General features: G+C 38.9%; 1 protein-coding gene across 1 annotated transcript; it reads left to right on the top strand.

Moving 5' to 3' along the window:
- Nucleotides 1–12,144: 12,144 nt before the first annotated feature.
- LOC100355548 (large ribosomal subunit protein bL32m) lies at nucleotides 12,145–12,845 on the top strand. Its single transcript, XM_017344662.4, has one exon. The coding sequence runs from the start codon at nucleotides 12,163–12,165 to the stop codon at nucleotides 12,727–12,729; it is 567 nt and encodes a 188-aa protein (XP_017200151.1). The 5' UTR covers nucleotides 12,145–12,162; the 3' UTR covers nucleotides 12,730–12,845.
- The last annotated feature ends 415 nt before the right edge of the window (nucleotides 12,846–13,260 follow it).

The following is a 13,260-nucleotide window of genomic DNA, read 5'->3' as shown; positions in this document are numbered from 1 at the left end:
AATATTCCTGGGCATGTTCTTAGGTCATGTGAAAACTAGCTACCCATATATAAGTGAGTAAACGCTACCCAGATCAGCAGATAAAAACAGTTGAGGTGAACTCAATAGATTCCCTCAGATGTGTGACGTGAATAAATGTTTACTGAAGTATGTCACTGAGGTTCTTTTTTCCACATAGTATAATTGTGGACAACTGATGCACAGGTGCACAAAGTTATTTGTGTGTGTGTTTGTTTTTACTGTTTTGTTTCTGAGCACTATAGTATTTTCCAGTGATTGTGATGACTATCCTTAAAAAGGCATGCATCCTTCAATTAACTGGGAAGTCAATCATATGCTATTGTTTTGCACCTGGGCCAAATCACATGTTTATGCTACTTGCTTGAATTTTCTAAGCATTCACATTCCTAGCCTTTGATCCTGAAAGGCATTTAGATAATGTTTGTTTCTTGGAAATAGTAAAGCACTTGACACAGACTTTGATTTTACAAATTTGTCTATGAGTTAAAAAGTGTCTGGGTAATCTGCTGAATAGAATATTTGAGGAATAATCACTCAGATTCAGACTGTTGGGATGTATGTTGTGAATATTTATTGTAATATTTGCTAATCGTCAGGATCATTATCACTGACAAAAGGATGCACAATGTAGCATTTTAAATGGTAAATTAGTAAATAATAAGACATGGATTTCAAAAAATAAAACAGCAAAACCTGCTCCTGGCTGTAATGGCATCAAACCATTCTTTTGTGATGAAATTTTGCTTTAAGAATTCATATAGAGGGGCCAGCATTGTTTTGTAGCAGCTAAAGCTGTTACTGGCATCCCATATGGCTGCTGGTTCCAATCCCAGCTGCTCACTTCTGATCCAGCTCCCTGCTAATGTGTCTGGGACAGCAGTGGCAGACAGCCCATGTGTTCAGACGCAGATGCCTGAACCCATGTGGGAAACCTGGAAGAAGCTCCTGGCTCCTGGGTTTGGACCACCCCAGCTCCAGTGGTTGTGACCATCTGGGGAGTGAACCAGCAGATAGAAGATCTCTCACTCTCTCTAACTCCATCTCTATAACTCTGCTTTCAAATAAATAAATAATGAAATCTTTTAAAAAAAAAGAATTCAAATAGAAATATACTTCTGAAATTAACTAACTTAAGTTACCACTCTTTTGATTCAGATGTACACTTGGCTTGCAATACCTGCAGGAGAATGGTTACAGGAACTAACACTAATAAAAAAAATTCATGGATGCTCAAGTCATTTATATAAACAGGTGCAATATTTTCATATACCTTATACACTTTCTTTATATACATTAAATAATCTCTAGATTACTTTTAATAACCAACATGATGTAAATGTTATGTAAATAATTATTTAGAAAATACTGAAAATAAAAAGTCTGTGCATGTTCAGTGCAGATGTAATTTTTTCTAAACATTTCAAATAATGTGTTTGCTTGAATCCAAGGTGCAGAGTAAGCAGATATAGAGAGCAGACTCTAAGGAAGGTTAAGGTCATTTTATTGATTTGAAATTTGGAGGTAGTTAAGGTTGTCTCTCTTTTAAATAAATACTTTCGACTTCTTCCTTTTCTAAAATATTGTGTTAGACAATAACAAACCAACCTAACAAGCAGCTATAAATATTACATAGATGACTTGTCAGTTACTCACGTGTTGCATCTCTTTCCCGAATTTCTCCCTGAACTTTTCTGTATTCCACTGCTTCTTCAGTCGTCCTTGTTTTCACTCTCCTTTGTATCTTCAGGAGCATGTGTATATCTATCAAGTATGTGCTGCATGTTCCACCTTTACAATACAAAAGCTTTAAATGTCCCTTGCCTAAAAGGAGATTTTAATGTGGATAGGTGATGGATCTTTAAACAAATTAATTCCTACAACACTCGACTAGGTCACACATTTTACAATAAGACTCTCTTGCATTATTATTGAGTTTTACATATAGGGGGTCTATCTTCACTAAATTGCGTATTTGATTATCAACTCCTTGGGATTAGGGATTGTCCCTTAGGTCTCTGACTTTCATCTATCAGCATTCAGTTGTTCAACAGTCTCTAAGGCCATAGAACTCATGCCAGTTCCTTGGAGCATGTAGCTCTGGAGCCCCTTGGCTCTTAAAATTTCATCTACAGTTGCTAGCAGTTGCCTTGCCTTTCTGCTGACTGTCTTGGGATCTTTTCCAGGGCTACAGAAACACTTTCAACCTAGAAAAGTGTCTTCTAAATTGTGGAAGAGTTAGCGCCTATAAGAGAAAATTCCCACTAATGGAGGAAGATAGTGAATAAATGATGCAGTTTTCCCAGCTTCAGGTGTGCAATCCTAGGAGGAATTCGTTATTTTTATCTCCAATTTTTTTTTTTTTAAGATTTATTTATTGGTTTGAAAAGCAGAGTTACAGAGACATAGAGGAAGAGAGAGGGAGAGAAAGAGAGAGAGAAAGAGAGAGGTCCTCCATCTGCTGGTTCACTTCCCAGATGGCCGCAATGGGCGGAACTCTGTTGATCCAAATCAGGAATCCAGGAGCTTCTGGGTCTCCCACGTGGGTGCAGGGGCCATCTTCTCCTGCTTTCCCAGGCCATAGCAGAAAGCTGAATCGCAAGTGGAGCAGCTGGAGCTCATATGAGATGTTGACACTGCAGGTGGTGATTTTATCTGCTACGCCACAGTGCTGGCCCCTGCATCTATAATTTCATATAATCCAAAATTTAAGCTTTTTTTTATTTCTATTTTTATGTTGTAGTGCAGTGCATTGATAGCAGTCTCACTCTCTCTCTTTTTCTCGCTCTCTCTCTACATATATAAATAACTTACACTTATAAACAGCTCCATAAATCTATTATTTATTTATGTGAATATATAAAATAACATATGTGTATATAATATATAAAACTATATTAATATAAAACTATATAAATATATTTTTGCTTATTCCCTTTGGTCACTGTCAATTTATTTGAATATTGTACATCTCAAAGTCAGTTTGTCAGTATACACATATGGGATACTTTTTATGTTCTTCCACATCTGACAATATAGTTTTTGCAGTCTGTTGACAGGGAACTGCTTAATAGTGTTGGGTAGCTCTTTTGCCTTCATATAAATGGAGTTATTCTCTCAATATACTTTTCAACTAATTTTTCATCTTAAAGATATTCTATTTTAGTACTTAGAGCTTTGAATCTTCTCTTTACTTCTGTGTAATGCTGACAGATATAGGGTGATCTAAGTTTAATTAGCTAGTTCCTTATTTATACACATTAATTTTTTCTCATTTAATTATTATAATTATTAGAAATGATTCAACCACTGATGTGATATTGGAGGTAGTTTAATTTTCTTTAATTCTAGGATTACTGCCATATTACAAACCAAATTGGCCATAACATTATAGTCATATGAGTAATAAATAAGTTTGCTGTTTCCTTAATCTTTGGAGATATGATCTAGTTAAAATATTAAAATGTTACTTATCTAATTGTTAGCAGCATAATTTATTTTTAAATTTGCATATGCCTTTCAAATATATCTTTAAAAAGGTGTGTATTATTTTTACTGATGATGAACATAATTTTTCACATTTAAGAATCAGTTGGAGTTTTTCCTATTATGTGTGGCTTTTGGTCTGAATTCTTAATTTTTCTCTAAATAAATACATTAAGTTTTTCTTTATGAAGTTTGAACTTTTGATTTGTGAAAAGCTCCCTTATCCTTAAACTATAAACGTATTATTCTTTCTCTTGTTTTATTTGTAGTATGTTTAGCTTTGGTTAGTTTTTATTTATGATATAATAGACTTTAATATTTCTTTCCCTTTGAGTGATATACACTTTACTTATAAATAATCTTCCTCTTACTGTTTAAAAGCTATTGTAAAAATAACTATGCTATATTCTTACTTTAAAATACTTCTTTGTATATATAACCTAATTTATCATTGCCCTCATTGTTTTCTGCTATTTTAAATATTATCATTGTGCTTTAATTTGAGTAATCAAGCTACTTCATGGATTTAGTGAAGAATTGCACTATTTGATGTAGTTTCTCTGTCAGTCAGTTCCACAGGTTCAGACATGTCACTCAGGACTTCAACACCAGGGCTAGTGCTGTGGCCTAGTAGAGTAAGCCTCTGTCTGTGGCACCTGCATCCCATATTGGCCCCATCTCCCTAATGATGGCTTGGGAAAGCAGCAGAAGATTTCCCATGTGCTTGGGTCCCTGCAACCAGGAAAAAGCTCCTGGCTTCAAATGGGCCCAGCTCCAGGCGTAGCTGCCATTTAGGGAGTGATCCAGAGGTTGGACGACTTTCTCTCTCTGCCTCTCCCTCTCTCTCTAACTCTGCCTCTCAAATAAATAAATATACATTTTTAAGGCTTCAAGACTGTTTTCCAAAGAGTTTGGAAATGACACAGAAGTGATGGCTGGACGAATCCCTTTCTGAAGAAGTTTAGTACAGGAGTCTATGAGACAGCCAGCAACGATGACTGCTGATGTGGTGGCATCTCCGTTTCTGTATTTTTAGACCTTAGATAGCCCCACCAGCATTCTGCCTGCTGGATGTAGTACTTGGATTTGTTTTAGAATGCTGGCACCATCACTTGTAATGGTCCCATCACACAGGGAGAGAAAACTCCAGGCAGTGTCTGAGGGCGACATTTTCACCATGTTGGAGGAACTGGTGATCCAGCCTCTATTGATTTCAGTCAATACTCTGACGCTAGCACCTAAAACTGGAGCATTCTGAACACTGATGATGTGTTAAACTCTTGGTCCTTTGGGTGACGATGACTGACTCTCACTATTATGGCAGCAGTATTGTGGCCAGAGAGGAAAAAGATCAACCTTGGTGTTCCTTGTTGTTTGTAAGATTATTTCCTTTAAGGATTACTGGGCTTGGTCTACCAGGTGGTATTTGTTTAAAATTGCATAAAAGCAATTAATTAAATATTAAATATTTCGTTTCAAAAGGCAGATTAATGCATTCCCCACAAACATTCTATTTTTTCTGAGAAACCTTCATATGAAAAAAAGAAAGAATTCACCTTTACTTGTTGGCTTTCTTACAATTTACTCCTGGGTACTTCTAAGTCTTTCAAGAATAAATGGCCGGATTTGTTCATCACTGAAAAATGTCCATTGGCATAAAAAACATCAAAATCCATGTGCTTTTATAAAAATGAGATGTACAAAAATATAAAAAAGAAAATTTTCTTTTTTATTTATTTTTTAATTCTTTGTTTCTAAGATTTATTTAATTGTTTGAAAGGCAGAATTACAAAGAAAGAGCGAGACTCAGAGAAAAAAGATCTTCCATCTGCCAGTTCACTCCCCAAATGGTCACAATGGCTAGGGCTGGGCTGATCTGAAGCCAGGAGCTAGGAGCTTCTTCCGGGTCTCCCACGCTAGCACAGGTGCCCAAGAACTTGAGCCATCTCCTGCTGTTTCCCCAGATGTATTAACAAGGATATGGATGGGAAATGGAGCAGCTGGGATGAATGAGTGCCCATAAGGGATGCTAGTGCAGCAAACGGGGCTTTATCTGCTATGGCACAGCATCGGCCCCAACTATCTTTTTTTTTTTTTTTCTTTTAAAGATATTTCTGGGTGTAAATAATACTGAATCAAAAGTTGACACACCATGTGTAGTGGATATCTCAATATTATATTCACAGTGAGTGTACTTATCATGAACTCATCAGAGCTTTCATGTGCTGGGATGGAGAAAGCGTGTGTGCCTTATGAAAAGGGAATGCAATTTTAAGTCATGGCCTCTAAGTGGGAGGAATGGGAACAGGTATGATGTTGACACAAGTGACTGAGATAAGAATTTCAAAAGGATTGAGGGTCTGATGGAAAAAGAAATTAAACCACATGCTGTCACATAACAGTACTTGATCTTGGGGAACATCACTTCTCCCCTTGACATTCAAGTTCCTCATTGCTGTATTGTAATGTAGGGTAAAATGCTAGGGAATCCCTTGTTTACATTCTCTAGAAAAACAATATCCTGATCTCTTTCTTCTATGTAAATGGAATACCAGTTGTTACTTGGTTGCATTGCTCATTAACTTAATACAGAAAATGACACTGACATCAAGTCATGAAGACATACGAATGGGCTATAAGTGGGGAGCCATAATTTGGGGGTTTCACTGAGGGCACGAAAACTCTCCATTCATTGCCTTTGCACAGATTCTGGAAGCATTGCCCTTCAGATGGTTATAAGAGTACTGCTTCCTAGTTGAGGCATGAGGCTTCTAAGACAGGGATATCCCTCCATTGTGGTCTGTATTCCTTGTACCCGGGTTATCAGATGGATCTAGCAAAGAATAATTCTGGAGTACCATGTGTTCTTCTCTTACAACTCTTGAAAATTAAAACTACCTGAGGTTTTCCTACTGCCATGCTATATTTCCTATCTGAATCCTAACTGAAGCCATGGCTAAGCATGGTCTATATCTTGTAAGTCTAATTGATTGAGCTTCATGAAGCACAGGCAGGGTATAACACAGATGATAATAATATTAACTTCCTCACATAAGATACAAAATTGCTGTTTCAAAGAGCTAGCTATCTGCATTCCCATATTGATTGCACCATTATTTACAATAACCAAGTTATGGAACTAATGTAAATGTCCATATACAGATGAGTAGATAAAAGAAATGTGTCATTTATTGTGTATTCACAGACACACACACTATAGACACATACAATACAATTCCATTTGGCCTTAATAAGAAGGAATCTTACCATCTGTGGCAACATAGTTGAACCTGGAGGGAATTATGCTAATTGAAATAAGCTAGACACAGAAAGACAAATATTGCATGATATCTTTTAAATGTGGATTCTAAAAAAAAAACATTGAATCCATAATAACAGAGAGTAGATGAGTGGTTGCCAGAATTTGAGAGTAATAGTCAAATTGAACAAACTTTCCATTTTAAAAGGAGTAAGCTATGGGGATCTAATATATGCATGATGACTACAGTTAAGGATACTGTAATGTGTGCTTTAAATTTGCTAAGAGAGGCCGGCGCCACGGCTCACTAGGCTAATCCTCCGCCTTGCGGCGCCAGCACACCGGGTTCTAGTCCCGGTCAGGGCGCCGGATTCTGTCCTGGTTGCCCCTCTTCCGGCCAGCTCTCTGCTGTGGCCAGGGAGTGCAGTGGAGGATGGCCCAAGTGCTTGGGCCCTGCACCCCATGGGAGACCAGGAGAAGTACCTGGCTCCTGCCATCGGATCAGCACAGTGCGCTGGCCGCAGCGCGCTGGTCGCAGCAGCCACTGGAGGGTGAACCAACGGCAAAGGAAGACCTTTCTCTCTGTCTCTCTCTCACTGTCCACTCTGCCTGTCAAAAAAAAAAAAATTTGCTAAGAGAGTTAATATTAAGTGTTGTCACCATGTGCAGAAGGAGCAATAACTATGTAAATTAATGTTATTATATTAATAATTATAATCATTTCATAGTATGTATACATATATTTATCAAATCATGACATTGCATACTTTGAAATACACATTTTTAAAAAGATTTATTTATGTATTTGAACGACTGATTTACACACACACAGAGGTCTTCCTTCTGCTGATTTACTCCGCAAGTGGCTGTAATGGCCAGGGCTGAGTCAAGTTGAACTCCATCCAGGTTTCCCACATGGTACAGGGACCCCAAAACTTGGACCATCTTCTGCTGCAGTCCTGGGAATGTTAGCAGAGAACTGGATCAAAAGTGGAACAGCCAGGACTCAAAACAGAATCCACACGGGATACCAGCATCACGGGTGGTGGCTTAACCTGCTGCGCCATAATACTAGCCCTAAAATACACAGTTTTTATTTATAAATCATATTTTAAAGTACTGGGAATTAAATATAAAAATTATTACCTTATTTACTTGTGAAGAGTAAATGAAAGAATATAAATAGAACAGTGGACACAAATTCAGATCCTTTCTCTGTATTCCTAGCCCTTCCTCTCATGTTTTCCATGGAAAATGCTTCCCCCTGGCTCAAGGTCAGGGGTTAAACACTTGTTTCTTTGTGTTTTCCTCTTCTTTCTCTCTTATGAGTTATGGGGAGTCCAGTAGTCACTTCTAGTTTTTGTTGTTGTATAAAGATTTATTTATTGGGACCAGTGCTGTGGCGCAGTGGGTTAAGCTGCTGCCTGCAGCCCTGGCATCCCATTAGCTTCTCCACTTCCTATCCAGCTCCCTGCTAATGCACCTGGGAAAGCAGCAGAAGACATCCCAGTTACTTGGGCCCATGTACCAATGAGGGAGACCCAGTTGAAGCTCCTAGCTCCTGGCTTTGGCCTGGCCAGCCCTAATCATTGCAGGTATTTGGAGAGTGAAACAGTAGACTGAAGATCTCTGTCTTGGTCTCTCTCTCTCATTCTCTCTCTCTCTTAACTCTGCCTCTAAATAAATAAATAATTACAAAAACAAAAACAAAAAGTTTCTGGCTTTAACATTTTAATGCATAAGAAATTGAAACCTGAATGATTATATCTTCTCAGCTCTATGATTATAGTTTGTCTGATACCATTAAATTTATGTATTTATTTACTTATTTGGCAAATAAGACAGAGAGACAGAGAGAGAGAGAGAGAGAAACTCCTAAACTCCTATCCATTTGTTCATTCTCCAAATGCCCAAAATAGCAGGAATTGGGCTGGGGCCAATGTCAGCCAGAGATGGGAGCACATTCAGGTCTCCTGTGTGGATAACAGGAGCCCCATTAATTGAGCCATCACAACCACATCCACAGGTGCATATGTAGGAAGCTCAAACTGTGAATAGAGCCCAGATACTGTGATGTAAGATATTGGTTTCCTAACAGGTAGGATAAATGCCCATTTTGTTTCACTGATTTTAATATTTTAAAAGTATTTTATTCTGTACCTTTCCTCTATTATTATGACATCATTTCCCTAATGAGAAAAATAGTCACAATACTTAATCTTAAATATAATCCAATTATTAGAAAAATTAATTCATGTATCTTTCTATTTCTTGATTGCTTTATACACAATCTTTAATTTCTGTTGCATTTATTTATTTTAATTTGAGGAGCTAGATCATATTCAAGATTAATTTTTTCTATCTGTTCTATAGAATACCAATACAATAGTTTCATAATAAGAAAAAATAGTAGCAGTTTTCACACTTTTTTAACGTTAACTACATTCTGACATTGGGCTTAATATGTATGGTATATTTAACCTTTGCAAACTCTTGGAGGGCTCACTCAGCACTGTGTTGTAGTGAGCTACATTGCCACCTACAAGGCCGGTATTTCAAATCCTAGGTTTGAATCTTGACTGCTCTGCTTCCGGTTCAGCTCTCTGCTAATGTTCCTGGGAAGGCAGTAGAAGATGGCCCAAGTACTTACGTGCTTGTCACCCATAGGAGAGATTTGGATTGAATTCCTGGCTCCTGGCTTCATCTTGGCCCAGCCATGGCTGTTGTGATAATTTGGGCAGTGAATAAGCAGACGAAACATTCTCTATTTCTTTATCTCTGTGTCTCTTGGCCTTCCAAAAAAATAAATCTTAAAAAGTTGAACTCCATGAGTTTATAATCAGTTTGATGAGGGCACGCAGACTAAGCATAAGCTAAAAGAGTATAAATATATGCTGTTAAATTACAAAAGCTTGGTTTATTTAACTCCTATGGTAGAGCTCTGTCTTTAGGGTACAGTAATTTCAGTCATACTGTCTTAGCAATCTGAATAAATATGTAGTCTCCATTAAAATGTGCATCACATGGGGCTGGCTGGCATTGTGGCATAGTGGGTAAAATCTACACCTGCAGTGCCAGCATCCCATATGGATGCCAGTTTGAGTACTAGGTGATCCACTTTTGATCCAGCTCCCTGCTAATGCGCCTGGGAAAGCAGCAAAGTATGGTACAAATGTTTGCGCCCCAGTACCCATGTGGGAGGCCTGGAAAATGCTCTTAGCTCCTGGCTTCAGTCTAGCCCAGTCCTGGTAATTGCAGCCAGGGAGTGAATCCGAGGATTGAAGATCTCTCTGTGTCTTTCTCTGTAAGTCTGCTTTTCAAATAAATCAAATATTTTTTAAAAAAATTAATGAAATGTGCATGACATAAGAAAGTGCAGTACAGTAGCTTCCATTTATGTAGTAACAACAGAATTCCGAGTTAATTTTGCCCCGTTATCATATTCACTGTGGGGAGCAACTCGGACTAGACTAAGTTACTGGAATTAAGACTTATTCTATGCATCGGCTCTCCCACAATATGGCGCTGGGAGAGGAGAAAACAGCTTCTACGCAGCTGCCTCTTGCCAAATTGAGTGATGACCTCCAGGAGCTGATCCTGCTCCTGATTGGAGGAGAGCAGCGTACTCGGCGTGTGGGCAGCCGAGTTGGGATTGGCAGAGGAGGACTATAAAGGAGGAGAGAGACGGCATGCACCAGGAACATCTAAGGGGAACATCTATCTGAAGGAACACCTGTGCAGCCCCCGAGAGAGCCGGCCGGCGGTGTGCCGCTCCCCTGCGGAAGTGGGGAAAGTGGCCAGGGGGAACCGCCCTTCCAAGGAGGTTGAAGGGACAGCAGCCAACCCGGGAAGAACCAGCAGCAAACCCAGGGAGGGCCGAGCAGATGAAAGAACAGCGCAGGGTCCTGTGTCGTTCCTCCACAAAGAGGGGGAGCGACATTCACTAATATTATATTGCTATAACAGTCTCCTCTATCAAAAAGAAATTTAGTGGTCTTTCAATTTCTAACTATTTTTGTTTATTTACATCACTTCCCAAGTTAGAACATAAAGAAGGGAAAATTACTTTTGGTAACGTGCTTAAAATTACATGTTGACCTTTTGTATTTGTAGTGCACAAAGAGCTAAAGATAATGCGTTTATTTAGAATGTTATCAAAGAGACAAAGAACTGATACTTGGCATTTTGAGTATGCAAATCAACAATGTTAAATAGACTTGCTATTTAAAACTTTCTGAGCGATTGCCAGTTACTGAAACCATTCTGGATATCTTTAAAGTAAATTCATACTATAAAGGAATAGAGTGTACTTAAAATAGCAGCAGTAGAGAAAGGCATCATAGGTAGTTTTTTTTCTAAGGTTTTATTAATTTTTTTGAGAGGCAGAGATACAGACATTGAGAAGGAGAGACAGAGAGAAAGGTTTTCCATCCGCTGATTCACTCCCCAAATGGCCGCAAAGGCAGGAGCTGAGGTGATCTGAAGCCTGGAGACAGGAACTTATTCAAGATCTCTCATGTGAGTGCAGAAGCCTAGGTACTTGGGCCATCTTCCACTGCTTTCCTAGGCCATATCAGAGAGCTGGATTGGAAGTGGAGCAGCCAGGACTGGAACCAGTGCCCATATGGGATGCCTGCCCAAAGGGCAGTGGTTTAGCCTACTACGCCAGTGCCAGCCCCCAACATAGGTAGCTTTCAAAACGTGCACTGGAAGAACACTACAGCTTATTGTCGAAATAGTTGCCAAATTCAAATTTATGATACTACGTTTGCTCAGTCTTTGCATGCCACATTCTACTTTGTAAGTAAATTAGTGGAAAGTCTGTTAGTGCTTTGTTAGTATGGTAGCCTCAAGAGAGAAGTCAATGAATATAGAAAATGGAAGAATACATATCTTGTAAAAAGAAATGAAGAAGGGGAAAGAAAGAAAAGGAGGGGAGCAAAGAAAGAGAAGTAAAGGACAGAAGTTAGAAATGAAAGGAAAGAAGCAAGAAGACAATAAAGGGAAAAGTAGAGAACAATGTAAGCCCAGAAGTATTATGTTGGTGAACATGATAAGTTACATGAGTGCTGTCACCCTCCACTCCTATTATCATGTCTGCTCACTTTCCTACTCTATGAGTCTGAATATGGCACCAGAATTGCCAGTATAACATTCTGGACAGTCCTCTTGTTAATCACTCAAGATTAGATGTTGTTTGCTATTCTGTTACCTTGCCTCCAACATAAATTAGTATCTTTTGAAAAGGAAATTAGGAAAACAACCCAATTAACAATAGTAACAAAAATAATAAAATATTTATAAATAATTTAGCTAGCAAATTAAAAGTTATAAAATATTTGTGAATGAAGTTTTAAAAAGACACAGGTAAATTAAAAGACATTCATGAGGTGACGAAGATGGCGTCGCCCGTGCTGGTTGTGATGTTTCAGCAGCACCAGGCATTCCGGGTACTGTTCCGAAACTGGTGGGAGCAACTACAGCGGAAGCTTCAACTGGGCCACCCAGGCTTTCCTCGTGTGCCATGGGAACCAGCATTAGCAGTCCAGGGACCAACCATCTTTACAGAGCCAAAGGATACCAGTGAGAGTGAGAATTCCAGCCTTTTGGACAGTATCTTTTGGATGGCAGCTCCTAAAAACAGACGCACCATTGAAGTTAATCGGTGTAGGAGAAGAAATCCTCATAAGCTTATTAAAGTTAAGAATAATATAGACGTGTGTCCAGAATGTGGCCACCTGAAACAGAAGCACGTCCTTTGTGGCTATTGCTATGAGAAAGTGCGTAAGGAGACTGCAGCAATCAGACAACAGATAGGAAAACAAGAAGGAGGCCCTTTTAAGGCTCCTACGGTAGAGACTGTGGTGCTGTACACGGGGGAGACACCATCTGAAGAAGATCAGGGCAAGAGGATCATCGAACGGGACAGGAAGCGGCCATCCTGGTTCACCCAGAATTTACACTGAAGATGGTAAAAGGATAATGTCACAGCAGAACATTTCTCCTAAAAGAGAAAGACTTTGTTTATTTTAAAATCAGCAATATGGTTGGAAATATTCTTTAAGCAGTTTTGTGTGGAAAACCTTGAAAAATGTATCATGATGACTCAAAAGTATTTGTTTATACAAAGTCTCAGTGGATTAATATGTCTGTTGATGTTACAGTAAAAGGTTTTTAGTAAAGATAAAATTTCCAGAACAAAAATAAAACAGTTTAAAATTCAAAAAAAAAAAAAAAAAAAAAAAAAAAAAAGACATTCATGAGTTAGAAGAATTAATGTTAGGCCGGTGCCATGGCTCACTTGGCTAATCCTCCACCTGTGGCGCCAGCACCCTGGGTTCTAGTCCCAGTTAGGGTGCCGGATTCTGTCCCAGTTGTTCCTCTCCCAGTCCAGTTCTCTGCTGTGGCCCGGGAAGGCAGTGGAGGATGGCCCAAGTGCTTGGGTCTTACACCTGCGTGGGAGACCAGGAGTAAGCACCTGGTTCCTTGCTTCAGAT

The sequence above is a fragment of the Oryctolagus cuniculus genome, chromosome 14 (genome assembly GCF_051225735.1).
Source record: "Oryctolagus cuniculus isolate XC-2025 breed Fujian yellow rabbit chromosome 14, ASM5122573v1, whole genome shotgun sequence".
NCBI classification, from domain to species: domain Eukaryota; kingdom Metazoa; phylum Chordata; class Mammalia; order Lagomorpha; family Leporidae; genus Oryctolagus; species Oryctolagus cuniculus.
The sequence above is the reverse complement of the archived record's forward strand: the minus strand, read 5'-3'. Positions and strand labels throughout refer to the sequence as shown.

Coding starts and splice junctions, on each gene's coding strand:
- LOC100355548 (XM_017344662.4), top strand. CDS start 12,163: ATGGCGTCGCCCGTGCTGGTTGTGATGTTTCAGCAGCACCAGGCATTC.